Below are 14,355 nucleotides of genomic sequence, written 5' to 3' on the forward strand. Positions count from 1 at the left end.
CTGCCCCCCGGGTGCACAAATTTTTGTGCCCCGGGCCTCTAGTATATATATAAAAGCCTCAGTGACTGAATGACTGGTTGAATGCTTGCTATGATGCGTACGGACCACCAGGGTGGCAGACACTCAATGCAGGAGCTGCCCCCTGGTGGTCAGTGCGCTCCCACAGAGGGAGCTCTGCTCAGCCACAAGCCAGGCTGACGGCTGCCATTACAGCAGTGGTGGTAGGAGCCTCTCCTGCCTCCTCAGCAGCACTAAGGATGTCTGACTGCAGCTTAGTCCTACTCCCCGCTGGAAGGGGACATCCCCCAAGGACTCCTGGGCTACCAGAGGGATGTCTGACTGCCAGCTTAGGCCCGATCCTCTGGGGACCGAGCCTAAGCCAGCAGGTGGACAGCCCCTGAGGGGTCCCAGACTGTGAGAGGGCACAGGCTGGGCTGAGGGACCCCCAAATTTTTGTGCACTGGGCCTCTAGTTCATCTTATAACTAGAAGTTAGTACCGTTTGGCTAACATCTCCCCATTTCTACCCCCAGCCCCTGGCAACCACCATTCAACTGTTTCTATGAGCTCAATTATTTTTCAATTCCATATATAAGTGAGATCATATAGTATTTGTCTTTCTCTATTTGACTTATTTCATTTAGCATAATACCCCCAAGGTCCATCCATGTTTTTGCAAATGGCAGGATTTCCTTCTCTTTTATGGTTGAATAATTCCTATCTAACCATCTATCTCATTTTTTTCTTTATCCATTCATCTGTCGAGGGACTCTTAGATTGTTTTCATGTCTTGGTTATTGTGAATAATGCTGCCATGAATACTGAGGTGCAGATATCTCCTTGAGATAGTGATTTTATTTTCTCTGGATCTATGTCCCAAAGTGTGATTGCTTCATACAGTAGTACTACTTTAAAATTTTTTAGGAACCTCTCAAGTGTTTTTCATAGTGGCTGCACCAATTTGCCTTTCCACCAATAATGCACAAGAATTCCCTTTTCTTCCACTTGTCTTTCCAACACTTGTTGTCTTTTTTCTCTTTGATGACAGCCATTCAAACAGGTGTGAGGTGATATCTCTTTGTGGTTTTGATTTGCATTTCCCTTTTAAATGGTAATGTTGTACATTTTTTTCATGTACCTATTAGCGATCTGTATGTCCTCTTTGGGAAAATGTCTATTCAAGTCCTTCGCCTTTTTTTTTTTTAAACATATTTTATTGATTTTTTACAGAGGAAAGAAAGGGATATAGAGTCAGAAACATCGATGAGGGAGAAACATCACTCAGCCGACTCCTGCACAACCCCCACTGGGAATGTGCCCGCAACCAAGGTACATGCCCCTGACCGGAAGGAATCGAACCTGGGACCTTTCAGTCCGCAGGCCGACGCTCTATCCACTGAGCCAAACTGGTCAGGGACTTTTGCCTATGTTTAAATCAGATTATTAGTGTTTTTGCTGTTGAGTTGTATGAGTTTCTTATATATTTTAGATATTAACCCCTCATATGATATATAGAGAGTGAAACCTTGGTTCTTGAACTTAATTCATTCTGGAAATCTGTTCAAGAAGTGGATTCGTTAAAAAACCAAATCATTGTCCCCCATCAGAAATAATGTAAATGGAATTAATCTGTTCCAGGACCCAAAGTGATTCTTTGTTTTAATCTTTCTTGTTTTTTTTCATACATCAATGCTTCTGAAATGCTGTCACCAGCTAACTGATTTCCATTTATCCAAATCAACAACAGTTTTTCTACCTTTTCAATTGCTTGTGACTGTTGTTTTGTGAGCACTTTCACACCCTTAGCTACATTAGCGCACTTGATGGCTTCTTTCTGTTTTAAAATTGTGCTAATGAGTTCACCAGCAACAAAAGCATTCTCTCCTTTGTTTGTTGCCTGAGAGATACTTTTTGCCATCCTGAGGTATCAGGCATGAAAGGTTGTCAGGTCCAAAACTGAAATTTTGGTCAACAACTGAGACATTTTTTTCCATGAAACAGAATTGTTTGAGATGAGAGACATTGGAGAACTGAGGTTTGACTGTAGTTTGCAAATATTTTATTCCATTGCATAGGCTGCCTCTTCATTTTGATGATGGTTTCTTTTGTTGTGTAGAAGAAACTTTTTTGTAGTTCCACTTGTTTAGAGTCTGCAGGCTGATGCTCTATCCACTGAGCCAAACTGGTCAGGGCCACTTGTTTATTTTTGCTTTTGCTGCTTGTGTTTTTGGTGTCATCCAATGTCAAGGAGCTTCCCCCTATGTTTCCTTCTAGAAGTTACACAGTTTCAGAACTTATATTTAAGCCTTCAATCCATTTTGAGTTACTTCTATGAATGGTGTGATAGGGGTCCAATTTCAAAAGGTATGTAGATACCTAGTTTTCCCAAAAGCCATTTATTGAAAAGACTATCCTTTCTTCATTGAGTATTCTTGACTCCCTTGTCAAATATTCATTGACTGTATATGCATGGGTTTACTTCTGGGCTCTCAATTCTGTTCCAATGGACTATGTGTCTTTATAATTATTGTAGCTTTGTAGTATAATGTGAAATCAGAAAGTGTGATAGTTCCAGCTTTGTTCTTCTTTCTCATGACTTCTCTGGCTATTCATGGTGTTTTGTGGTTCCATCATGGGATATCTTTTTATTTATCTGTGTCTTCTTCAATTTATTTTATCAATGTCTATAGTTCTTAGTGTACAGATCTTCCATCTCCTTGATTAAATTTATTCCTAAGTATTTTATTGTTTTTGATGCTGCTATAAATCGATTGTTTTATTTCTTTTTCAGAAAGTTCAATGTTAGTGTACAGAAATATGACTAATTTGTTGACCAATTATATGAATGATTTTTATGTTTGGCGGGCCTTATCTCCAGGGGGTCCCATAGCTGATAGTGCTTAGAGCCAGTTCATTGGCCACATTAGGGTCCACAGCTGGGACCAAGTCTTATATGCCTATTACCTGATGCACAGATGGACCTGACTTCCGCTGGGTCCCATGGCAGAGGGTGCTGATGACAGGGCCAAGCCAAACCAGGCCATAGCTAGTTTCTCATTGATATGAAGCTTCTTCTATTTCATCAACTAGGACCAAGGTCAGTGAGTCAGCTACCTGGGTGGGGCCACCTGGGTGCAAAATGACTCTTCTCAGGTCTGGGACTGCACTGGGATTTCACAATCTCCTACCTGGATCTCAAGCCTTTCACACAGGCAGGATGGGTGGGCGGATAGATGCCAAATTATTTTTCATGGGGAAATACATGCAAGGGACATCTTATTCAACCATCTTGCTGATGTCACTTTCAAATTTTATTTTAATAAGAAGAGATTCTTCATCTCAGCCATACAAAATGATTGTATGACCATAAACAATTTTCTATTTGTTTTTACAGTATCAATATTTAAAAGCTATAAAAACTATACAGGCAAATCAGTGTAATATGTGAAGGCGGATTTTCCTTTTGTTGGGGATTAAGGTAAAAATTACAATCTGTACAAGGAACTAAGCCACATGGGGGTTTTGGTGGAAACCTCAGATGTTTGTCATGCTTGATATCATCAGTATTTTTAGTTGCAGAATCTTGGGGTAGGGAGAGCTCATTTAGTAATGCTAGTTTTCAAGACTAGCAATAATTTACAAGTTTAAATAATTTATTCTGAAATATTTTTTCAATAATTTCCTAGTTTTAAGTAAAAAGGACTATACCTCGCTTTCTTTTTCTGGATGTTTTTCAACCCACATTCTTGGGAGATATGCATCAGACAAACCGACGTGGAGAGAAAATCCACTGCTATCTAAGGAGCTCCCGTCCACAGTGCTAATCACAGCTTTGCAGTCTGTAACCTGCAAACAGCCACGACAACAAAGTGAGTAATGGAATAATACTATAGTATCAATATGCACTTATCTGTCAAGTAGCAAAGCCTTGCACAAGTTATACAACTCCACTAAGAATCAACAATGTAATAACAAATTTTAAAATTATGAACTGTAGGTTTTAGAAGTGTGACCATTATCTTATCATTTATCCTCCTGATATTCTAAGGTTTATATAAATAGTCAAATTTAGGTAAGCTTGAAACAATCTCAAACCCTGGATCCAAGGATGATAGATTTGTGAATTCAGTTAGACTTCTCTGGAAAGAACAGAAAGTATATCAGATGGTCATAACTTAGAATAGCAAAATGGAAAATTCAACAGAAATCTTAGAATTATATCTTCTTTTAAAAATATATTTTTGTAAATATAAAATCCCTTTAAACTTTAAAAAATATTTTTATTGATTGATTTGAGAGAGAGGGAAATGGGGGCTGTAAGAGAGAGAGAGAGAGAGAGAGAGAGAGAGAGAGAAACATCTATTTGTTGTTCCACTTATTTATGCATTCATTAGTTGCTTCTTGTATGTGCCCTGAACGGAGATCAAATCCACAATCTTAGCATATCAGGATGATGCTCTAACCAACTGAGCTACTCAGCCAGGGCCAATATAAAATTACTTTAAGCCTTGGCCAGTGTGGCTCAGTTGGTTGGGTGTCATCCTATGCACCAGGAGGTTGCAGGCTTGATTCCTGGTCAAGAGTACATGCCCAGGTTTCAGGCTTGATCCCTTGTAGGGAGTGTGCAGGAGGCAACCAATTGATATTGTGTTCTCACATCAATGTTTCTCTTTCTCTTTCCTTTCCTCTCTTCCTAAACATCAATAAACAACTTTAAAAATCACTTTAAAAATGTAGATGTTAAGATTTAAAGTCATAAAAGCAATGTGGTAACTTATAAAATGGTCACAAAGTCTTTCCATTGTGGTGTGCTTGCCCCTTTGCAATGTGATTTGCAGCTCCTCCTGTCAGAAGCTCTTCCTCTGCCCTATAGTCCAGAGCTTGCCATGTGACTTGCTTTGGCCAGTGGGATATCAGCATACATGAGGCAGACAGAGGCTTGAAAAGTGTTGTTTGTGCTACGGAGCCTGCCCTCTTTTGTTGCTACTGTGAAATCTTCTGTTACTATATAAACGCACCTGAGCTCACCTGCTGGATGACAAGAGACACATGGCTATCACGCCAGCTGACACCAGGCCAGGTATGTGTGTGAGACCATTCTAGACCATCTTGTTCCAGGGAAGCCAGCCAAGCAGAAAACTGCCCAGCCATCCCACAAACTATGAGAAATAACACATGCTTGTGGTGTTAAAACACAAAGTTTATTTGTGTTTGTTGTACAGCAAAAGCTATCTGATGCCAAGGACTTCTTCAGGATGGATTATATCTATGTGGTTACCTCTATTCCTAATGCAAAATCCTAAAATTCCCTACAATAAAAGGGATATTGAGAACAAGAGCAAAGATAATAGCAGACAAGCGATGTCAATACATTTAAGAGGCTGGAAAATCGATAGTGGCATAGTAAGTGACCTAGCCAAAGTGGAGGAAGCGACCACTGAGTAAGAGTGATGGACAGCAATATCTGAAAATATACTTATTCTACATGCTGCTCTTGATCCCTTGGTGAGGTACTTAATCCTGGGTTGGAAATCATCTTCCATGACATGGAAGGGCATGGCCTCAGCAGTGGACTCAGTGGTCCTGCAGCAACCTGGGGCAGCTTACACACAGGTGAGGGACTGCAGGAACCAGCGGTCATGAACACACTATGTACTAAACTGTTGAACCTTCAGGTCCTCTCCCTACCCTAAGAAATCAAGTAGCTGGCACCAAGAAGTAGCACCCTATTCTCTCACTAAAGAAAATTAGAGATTTATTACTCAGAGAAATTCAACCAAATGGAATCCAGACTTGGGTATCCTAGACATGATGGAGCATAGGAATACAGGGCTGCAAATGGCACTGAAGTGAGAGGCAGCATCCCAAAACAGAGGATACTTAGTTGCCCTCCCTGTCATACTTTATAAGCATCCTAGAGGTGTTCTGAATAACCACAGAAATGGCTAAAACACCATCACAATACTCACCACTAAACACCTGCCAGTGGCCTTTGGTGCGGGCCTTTGGTACACTCAACCCACTCACCTCAGAGTATCTAACTGGCTTTCTCGTCTCAATTAAAGATGAACACAGACAAGGCATCCAGACATTTGAGGAAAAGCCTCTAACCCAGGGGTGGGGAATGTCCAGCCCATGGGCCATATGAGGCCTGAGAACTCATTTGGTCTGGCCCAGCCAAGGCATCAGGAGTGAGTTAATTAAATATTTGACCAAATATAGCAGGCTAATTTTTAAGTGGATAATCTTGTATGATGTTGTAAACATTTAAATGGCCCTTGGCAGAAAAAAGGTTCCCCACCCCTGCTCTAACCTGACATATGTAGACCAAACAAACAAAAAGCCAGAAGGAACTAAAAGCAAGGAGACACAACACAGAAAATAGAAGGAAAAAAAAGTTATAAATGCTTTCAGAGAGATGAAAGAGATGATAATGCATCTGCGAAACACAAAAAATTCTATAAAAGAGAAATAAATACAGAAGAGCTCCTACAAACAAAAATTTTTGAGAACTAAAATAAACATTTCAGTTGAATTTAGAAAAATAATACAGAAAAAAAACCAAAAAGACAATAAAATGGGCAATAGGAGATAAAACAAAGAAAATAAGGGTCTTAATCCAGGGGACATCTGACTGAATGGTATTGCAGAATGGTGACAGAGAGAGGACCAACTTACTTTTTAAAACTATAAAAAAATTTCCCAGAACTCAAGTCCATGAGTTACATACAATGAATGAATATCACATTATTGTGGAATTTCAGAATACCAGAGATAAAAAGATCGGAAATTCTTGCAGAATTAAAAACAAAAACAAAACCCAACATAACAGACTACAGGCAGAGAACGGGAGATAAAAATATCATTTAACTTCTCAAAAGTAACATTAGAAGCTAGAAGACAATGTTTTCAATATTCTAAGAGAAGATGATTTCCAACCAGGATTAAGCACCTCACCAAGGGCAGCACATGGAATAAGGATATCTTCTGACATTGCTGCCCATCCTTCTCTCTCTCTTTTTTATAGCAAAGGTGAAGATTTATTAAAGAACAAGTACCCCCTCCCCATGTGGGGAGGGGGAAAGGGTCCCCCATTCTTCTCTTTTTTAAAAAAAATATTTTTATTGATTTCAGAGAGGAAGGGAGAAGGAGAGAAAGATAGTAACTGTTGCCCATCCCTCTTACTCAGGAAGGAAATGAGGTTGTGCTCTGCCAAATACAGAGAACAGAACAAGAAAGGGGATAAAGATAAAACCCTTACAAAAATGAAGAGTCAAGGGAGGCCCTCTGATAACAGCTGCCCCACAGTAGCCAAGCTGGGTGGAGTGAAGAGAAGAGGCAGGATGTCTGTTAGAGGGGACATAAATTAATGGATTCTCTGAAGCATTCAAGAGGAGTTTTAATCTATGTGTTAGCATATGTGAAGAATTGTCCTAGACGTCTAAGCAAAAGAAAAACGCAATTTTCCCCAGGAAAATACTACATAAAAAGGTAAAAACAGCCGAACCAGTTTGGCTCAGTGGATAGAGCGTCGGCCTGCGGACCGAAGGGTCCCAGGTTCGATTCTGGTCAAGGGCATGTACCTTGGTGGTGGGCACATCCCCAGTAGGGGGCGTGCAGAAGGCAGCTGATCGATTTCTCTCATCAATGTTTCTAACTCTCTATCCCTCTCCCTTCTTCTCTGTAAAAAATCAATAAAATATATATTTAAATTTAAAAAAGGTAAAAACAAAAGAATATATAATCATAATACATTTCTTGGTTCAATAGTGAACATCATTTAACAGTCATAATAATGTAACATTGACTTGATTTAACCAAACATTGTAATATAACTTTAGGAATGAAGGGGAGAGAAAAAGTGGGGTGGAAGGGGAGTGCAGAGGTAAGGGACTTAAATTTTCATATACCATAACAAGAAGTCAAAAAAAAATTTTCTGAAACAGATGAATCAAGAACAAGCAGCAAAAAACATTTTATTTAAAACTTTGGAGGCCACCAGGAAAGAGCTAAAATATGAAAGTAGTTCACCGTCTTGGGACTGCTGCTGCTTTTAAGAAGCTGTCTTTAGTATCATTTCACTTTTTAGACCTTGTGCATGTCTTCTTTTATAACATAAAATTAATCCTATCTAATAAAAGACAAAAAGGGTAATTAACCATACCTCTGCTATGCTTCCCATTGGCTAATCAGGGTGATATGCAAATTAACTGCCAACAAAGATGGCGGTTAATTTGCATATGCAGGCTCCAAGCGGTGGAGCGAAGCCAAACAACCCGGAAGCTGCTGAGCTGCAACGCCTCAGGGCTCCGGGATCAGCGGAGCCACGAGACCTCCTGGCACTGGGATCAGCGGAGCCGCGAGGCCTCCCAGCCCCTGGAGCAGTGTGACAGGGGGCAGCGCTGCAACCCACAGATCGGCCCTGCTCTGTGGGTGACAGGGGGTGGCACCCCAACACCCTGCTCCACTCTGCTCTGTGGGTGACAGGGGGCGGCACCCCAACCCCTGATTGGCCCTGCCCTGAGCGTGTCAGGGGGCGGTGCCCAACACCCAGATCGGCCCTACTCTGTGCGTGACGGGGGAGCTCCACAACCCCCAGATCGGCCCTGCTCTGTGCGTGACAGGTCCCGATCCGCCCTGCTCTGTGCATGACAGGGGCTGCACCTAGGGATTGGGCCTGCCCTCTGCCACCCGGGAGCAGGCCTAAGCCAGCAGGTCGTTATCCCCCAAGAGGTCCCAGACTGTGAGAGGGCACAAGTGGGGCTGAGGGACATCCCCCGCCCTGCCAGTGCACAAATTTTTGTGCATCGGGCCTCTAGTGTTAAAATAAGAGCCCTTACGAAATAAAGCAAAGATTTACTAACCTTTTTTTTCAGTTCATGTGTATCACTAGAAATGAATTCAATCACATATGGCATCTCAATAGACATACTCAGAGAGAAGCTACCAAAAACAAAGAGAAAGTTGTCTTAGTCTTTAATATTAAACAGCTACCTGTGTTTGTTTTACATAATTTTAAATGAAAATTGAAGCCATAAAAAAACTAATGCCCATTGTATGATTGTCAGGTTTTATATTTTAGGTACTAACCTTTGCTGTATTCCTATTTCCTTTATACAAATCTTCTCCACTGTATCCTGTTAAAAAAACACACACACACACACACACACATATGTATAAGTATCAAGTTTTACAGTAAGACTCAACTGAATGTAATGTCACCAAGGCCACAACCTACAGCAGCAATGAGACCTGGTCTCACTTTGCAGTAGGGAAACATTGACCATTTGTTCATGGAATGACAGTGAGTTCTAAAAGGTAACTGATAATCAGGAAAATGTATGACCTTTCCAACTATATATATATACACAAACACGCATGTACATATACACACAATTTATAAATACACACAGAGTAGGAAGTCTGAATAGATATAAACCAAAGTGTTAACCAGTAGCTTTGGGCTACTATGTCTGGTGATGGAATTAAGGATGGTTTGAATTTTCCTCTTTGTCCTAGCTGGTTTGGCTCAGTGGATAGAGTGTTGGCTTGCGAACCAAAGGGTCCCAGGTTCAATTCCAGTCAAGGGCACATACTTGGTTGCAGGCTCCTCCCTGGCCCGGGTCCTGGTCAGGGCTCCTACAGGAGGCAACCAGTCAATGTGTTTCTCTCACCATCGATGTTTCTGTCTGTCTTTCCCTCTCTCTTCTACTCTCTCTAAAAATCAATGGAAAAATATCCTTGGGTGAGGATTAACAACAAAAACAAAAACACTTTTCCTGTTTGGCTTATTTGTATACTGTGGGCTTCTCTGAATTCTTAACGATGAACATATAACATAGACACAAACTTTTTAAAGTGACTAAACACGGGGAAAAAAAAAGACACATATGTAATACCCTTTGTAATACTTTAAGCAATTAAAAAAAATAAAAAATAAAAAAAATAAAGTGACTGAACAGAATAAAAATATGCCCATTATGCATATTTGTCTTTATTCTTTTTGTTTTACAAACATTATATGGATACTTTGCATTATATGCATTTTTTTATTCCTTATGCATAAATTTCACACACACACACACACACACACACAGGGTTCTTTAAATCTTATCTTAAGCACACGAACCTGGGTGTTTTCATTCAAAGCTTTGTCCTGTTGCCAGGGTGCGACGGTGGCGGGCATGAAGAAGACGGCCACAGTACCTTGGATGCTGAGTTCCGTGATGTAGGTTATTTTGATAAGAACCTTAGCCTTGGGGGGTAAGTTTCCAACACTTACAGTAAAGACATCCTGAGACAGAAATACATTACTTAGCTTGTGACTCAAATGCATATCCACTCTATGCTAGTTAACCCTATTACAAGAACTACTAGAATTTCAACCTGCCAGATCCTTTCTCAGAAAACAAGAATAGAGCCTACACGCAAGCACTGGTAGTGTAAATGGGGACTCTTTTTTTAAAATATATATTTATTGATTTCAGAGAGGAAGGGAGAGGGAGAATAGAAACATCAATGATGAGAGAGAGTCATTGATCGGCTGCCTCCTGCACGCCCCCAACTGGGGATCGAGCCACAAAACAGACACATGCCCTTGACTGGAATCGAACCCGGGACCTTTCAGTCCACAGGCTGATGCTCTATCCACTGAGCCAAACCAGCCAGGGCTAAATGGGGACTCTTAAAGCCACTCCCCAGTGGTGGGACAGGGTGACGTCTAAAAGGAGCACAGGGAGAGGAGGCCCATGGGCAGCAGGACCTGTCTGGACTAGGGAAATCACCCAGTGGCCTCTCCACCCCAGAGGCCCCACATGCAGGGCTCTGAGCAGGGACCCCCTCCATGCTGCCCTTCCTGAAAGAACTATGGAGGTCTCTCTGACCTCCACAGTCTCCAATACCAGTTCCACCAGTGGCTGTAGAACCAGAGCAGTTTTCACTGAGTTTGGCCTTCACATAATTCTTTTCCCCTATAGTAAATTTATCACTTTATTTTTTAGAGAGAGGTATTTCACTTTCTTTCAATGGAATATCGATAATCACTGCATAAAGACAACCTCATGACTATTTATGGCTAGATGTATTCTTTCTGATACACAGAGAACCTCTTAACCTCCCAACCATATCCTCCATTTTACTTGACCATGTTGCCATGAAAATGTAACATGTTTAAATGAGGAGTGTATAACATTAATAATTAGACAGATTTAAGGGATGGATTATTAATTTTGGCATCAAGGATACCTGCTATACCTACTTGCAGGATGGGGATAAACAATGAAGAGATGATTATTATTCAATAGTGCTCATTTTTTAAAAATTTTACTAAATTCATTGGGGTGACACTGGTTAATAGATTACATAGGTTTCAAGTGTACAATTCTGTAATACATCATCTGAATACTGCATTGTATGTTCATCACACAAACTCAAGTCTCCTTCTATCACCATATATTTGACCTCTTTTACCTTTTTCTACCCACCCTCATCCCCTTCCTTCTAGTAATCACCATACTGTTTGCTTTTTTTTTTTTTTTAAAAAATCTCTATTGTTGAAAGTATTCATACTATTTGCTCTTAAAGGAAGTGTATAAAAGCCTGAGGTTCATTTGAGAGACTGACACTTAATCATGTGGGGTTGCAATGCTGCTTCTGTGCAGGATGTAAAAGGATGAAAGATGTCACTTCCATTATAACAAGTTAGATAGTCTATAAAATCATATAGACACATAAAATAATATCCTTCTGATACTTGGAAACACTGTATATATTATATATAATGTATATTTCTATATTATATTGTCCATATAATATTATATACAACATCCCATATAATATTATATATTTACAACAAGTATACATTATATTTGTTATTGTACTTATTATATACTAACAAGTAAATAATATATACAGAGTGGGGCAGAAGTAGATTTACAGTTGTTTATATAAAAATTAAAGCAATAAATAATACAAGAATAAACTGTTTCATGTACTCACAACTTTTCCCCCACCCTGCATTTATATAACATACTAGAGGCCCGATGCACGAAAATTTGTGCAAGAGTAGGCCTTCCTTCCCCCAGCTGCTGGCACCAGCTTCCCTACAGCACCCGGGACTGGGCTTCCCTCCTCTGGCCGCTGGCAGGCACCCGGGACCCGGGCTGGCTTCCCTCTGGCCCCGGCTTCGTCAGGAAGGACATCCAGAATGACGTCTAGAAGACATCGGTCTAATTAGCATATTACTCTTTTATTATTATAGGTTTAACACATAATAATACACGTACAGTTGACCCTTAAACAATGTTGAGATTAGAGGCACTGAACTCACATGCAATAAAAGAAATCCATATATAACTTTTGACTCCCACAAAACTTAACTACTGTTCTAATAATCTATATAAATAAAACCCTAATATGCAAATAGACTGAATGGCAAAACAACTGAACAACCGGTTGCTATGATGTGTGCTGACCACCAGGGGGCACGCACAGAACATGGCAGGCATTGGCCATGGCGGGATGGTGGAGCAGGTGAGCAGGGATGCCAGACCAAGGTGGGGCGCCCGTCGCTGTCACCAGGTGAGCCTCTAGTGGTTACTGAAAATACTTTGCTCCCGGGGGCGCCGTGGTCCTGCTGGGCACTCGCACCTGCTGCTGGCACCAGCCCCACTTGCACTTGCTGCTGGTGCCGGAGCTGCTGCTCACACCTGCTGCTGGCACAGGTCCTGCTTGCACCCACAACTGGCACTGGAGCTGCCATTCGCACCCGCTGCCATTGCCCGGGGCTGGTCCCGATCGCTTGGCGCCATCAGCTGGTGTGAGCAGCACTGCCAGTCCCGATCGTCCCTGGGGGCTTCTCCACCTACCCCTGCTCCTGAGGGGTGATTGGGGCAGCAGCTGCCACTCTCACCCACTGATAGCACTGGCCCTGCTCGCGCCTGCTGCTGGTGCCGGCCCCAATCGCTCAGCACCATCACCGGGTGCAAGTGGGGCTGGCGCCTTCAGCATGTGGGAGAAACAGTGGGAGCGAGGCTGTCAGCAGACAGGGGACTGGGGGCCTTGGCAGGAGGAGCCAGGTGAGGGTGCAGAGGATGGGCTGAGACCCACACCTGTACCCACCGCAGCCTGGCGGCCCACAGTTCCTTTCAAGTTGCACGAATTCATGCACTGGGCCCCTAGTGATAACATAAACAGTTATTTTGCATGTTATACCTATTCTTACAATAAAGTAAGCTATAGAAAAGAAAATGTTAAGAAAATCATAAGAAGAAATTATATAATATAGTACTATATAGTATTTATTGATATTGTAAGTTTATGTCATCTGTTTTTTTTATTTCACTAAAATCGTTTCCATACAGTACCAATCCTTCTACTGTTGCTTTAGTTTCAGTGCCTGTATCATAGAAGGATCTATGTCATAAAAGAAGTCAAAAGCACTCATGATGCCCTAACCAGTTTGGCTCAGTGGATAGAGTGTCGGCCTGTGGACTGAAGGGTCCCAGGTTCTATTCCGGTCGAGGGCATGTACCTTGGTTGAGAGCATATCCCCAGCAGGGGGTGTGCAGGAGTCAGCTGATCGATGTTTCTCTCTCATTGATGTTTCTAACTCTCTATCCCTTTCCCTTCCTCTCTGTGAAAAATCAACAAAACATATTTTTTTAAAAAAAGCACTCATGAATAATTGGAACCCTTCTGCCAGACTAATTTCACTTTGTTTTTTGGCAACGCTTCTTCTACGTCTTCTTCCTCATCATCTGGCTCTGGTTCCGAGCACTCATCTCCATCAAGTCATCTGTTAATTCCTCTGGTGTGGTGTCTATTAGCTATTCAACTCTTCCAGATCCATATCTTGAGACCCTTCACCACCCACTTTTTTATGTAATCCTTCTTCTACTGTGGCTTTAGTTTCAGTGCCTGTATCATAGAAGGATCCATGTCATAAAAGAAGTAAAAAATACTCAATGAATAATTGGAACCCTACTTAGAGAGAGGAAGTGGAAGAGAGAAACATCAATATGATATGAAAGAGAAACATCTATCGGCTGCCTTCCGTACACTCCCCAACTGGGGATCAAACCGGATACCTAACTTTTTCTTTTCTTTTTTCTATGATTCTAGGCTATATGGTTCACCTGTGAGTTTTTTCAAATTGTCACAAGCCTCCCAAATTTTTTCAATATTTTTACTTAAAAAAATCCATGTATAAGTGGACCTGTGCAGTTCAAACCCCATCTGGCTGGGCACCACCCACCTTATTTTGCCATGCCCACAATCTTCCATGATTTCCTTGAATGGCTCTGTTGTACATCCTGTGAAGTCCCACACAGCATATGGACACAGTTTTCTCCAGCAG

General features: G+C 41.4%; 1 protein-coding gene across 1 annotated transcript in view; it reads right to left on the reverse strand.

The window, feature by feature from the left end:
- The window catches only part of PARP4 (poly(ADP-ribose) polymerase family member 4), a 116,201-nt gene that overhangs the window by 45,803 nt on the left and 56,043 nt on the right, over window positions 1-14,355 (reverse strand). Inside the window, exons 18-21 of the mRNA XM_006765331.2 lie at window positions 10,129-10,293; window positions 9,090-9,136; window positions 8,864-8,942; window positions 3,708-3,845 (exon numbers count right to left, since the gene is read on the reverse strand). Coding sequence (XP_006765394.1) covers window positions 3,708-3,845; window positions 8,864-8,942; window positions 9,090-9,136; window positions 10,129-10,293 — 429 coding nt within the window. The remainder of the gene's footprint in view (window positions 1-3,707; window positions 3,846-8,863; window positions 8,943-9,089; window positions 9,137-10,128; window positions 10,294-14,355) is intronic.

Source organism: Myotis davidii, unplaced genomic scaffold (assembly GCF_000327345.1).
Source record: "Myotis davidii unplaced genomic scaffold, ASM32734v1 scaffold840, whole genome shotgun sequence".
Lineage (NCBI taxonomy): Eukaryota > Metazoa > Chordata > Mammalia > Chiroptera > Vespertilionidae > Myotis > Myotis davidii.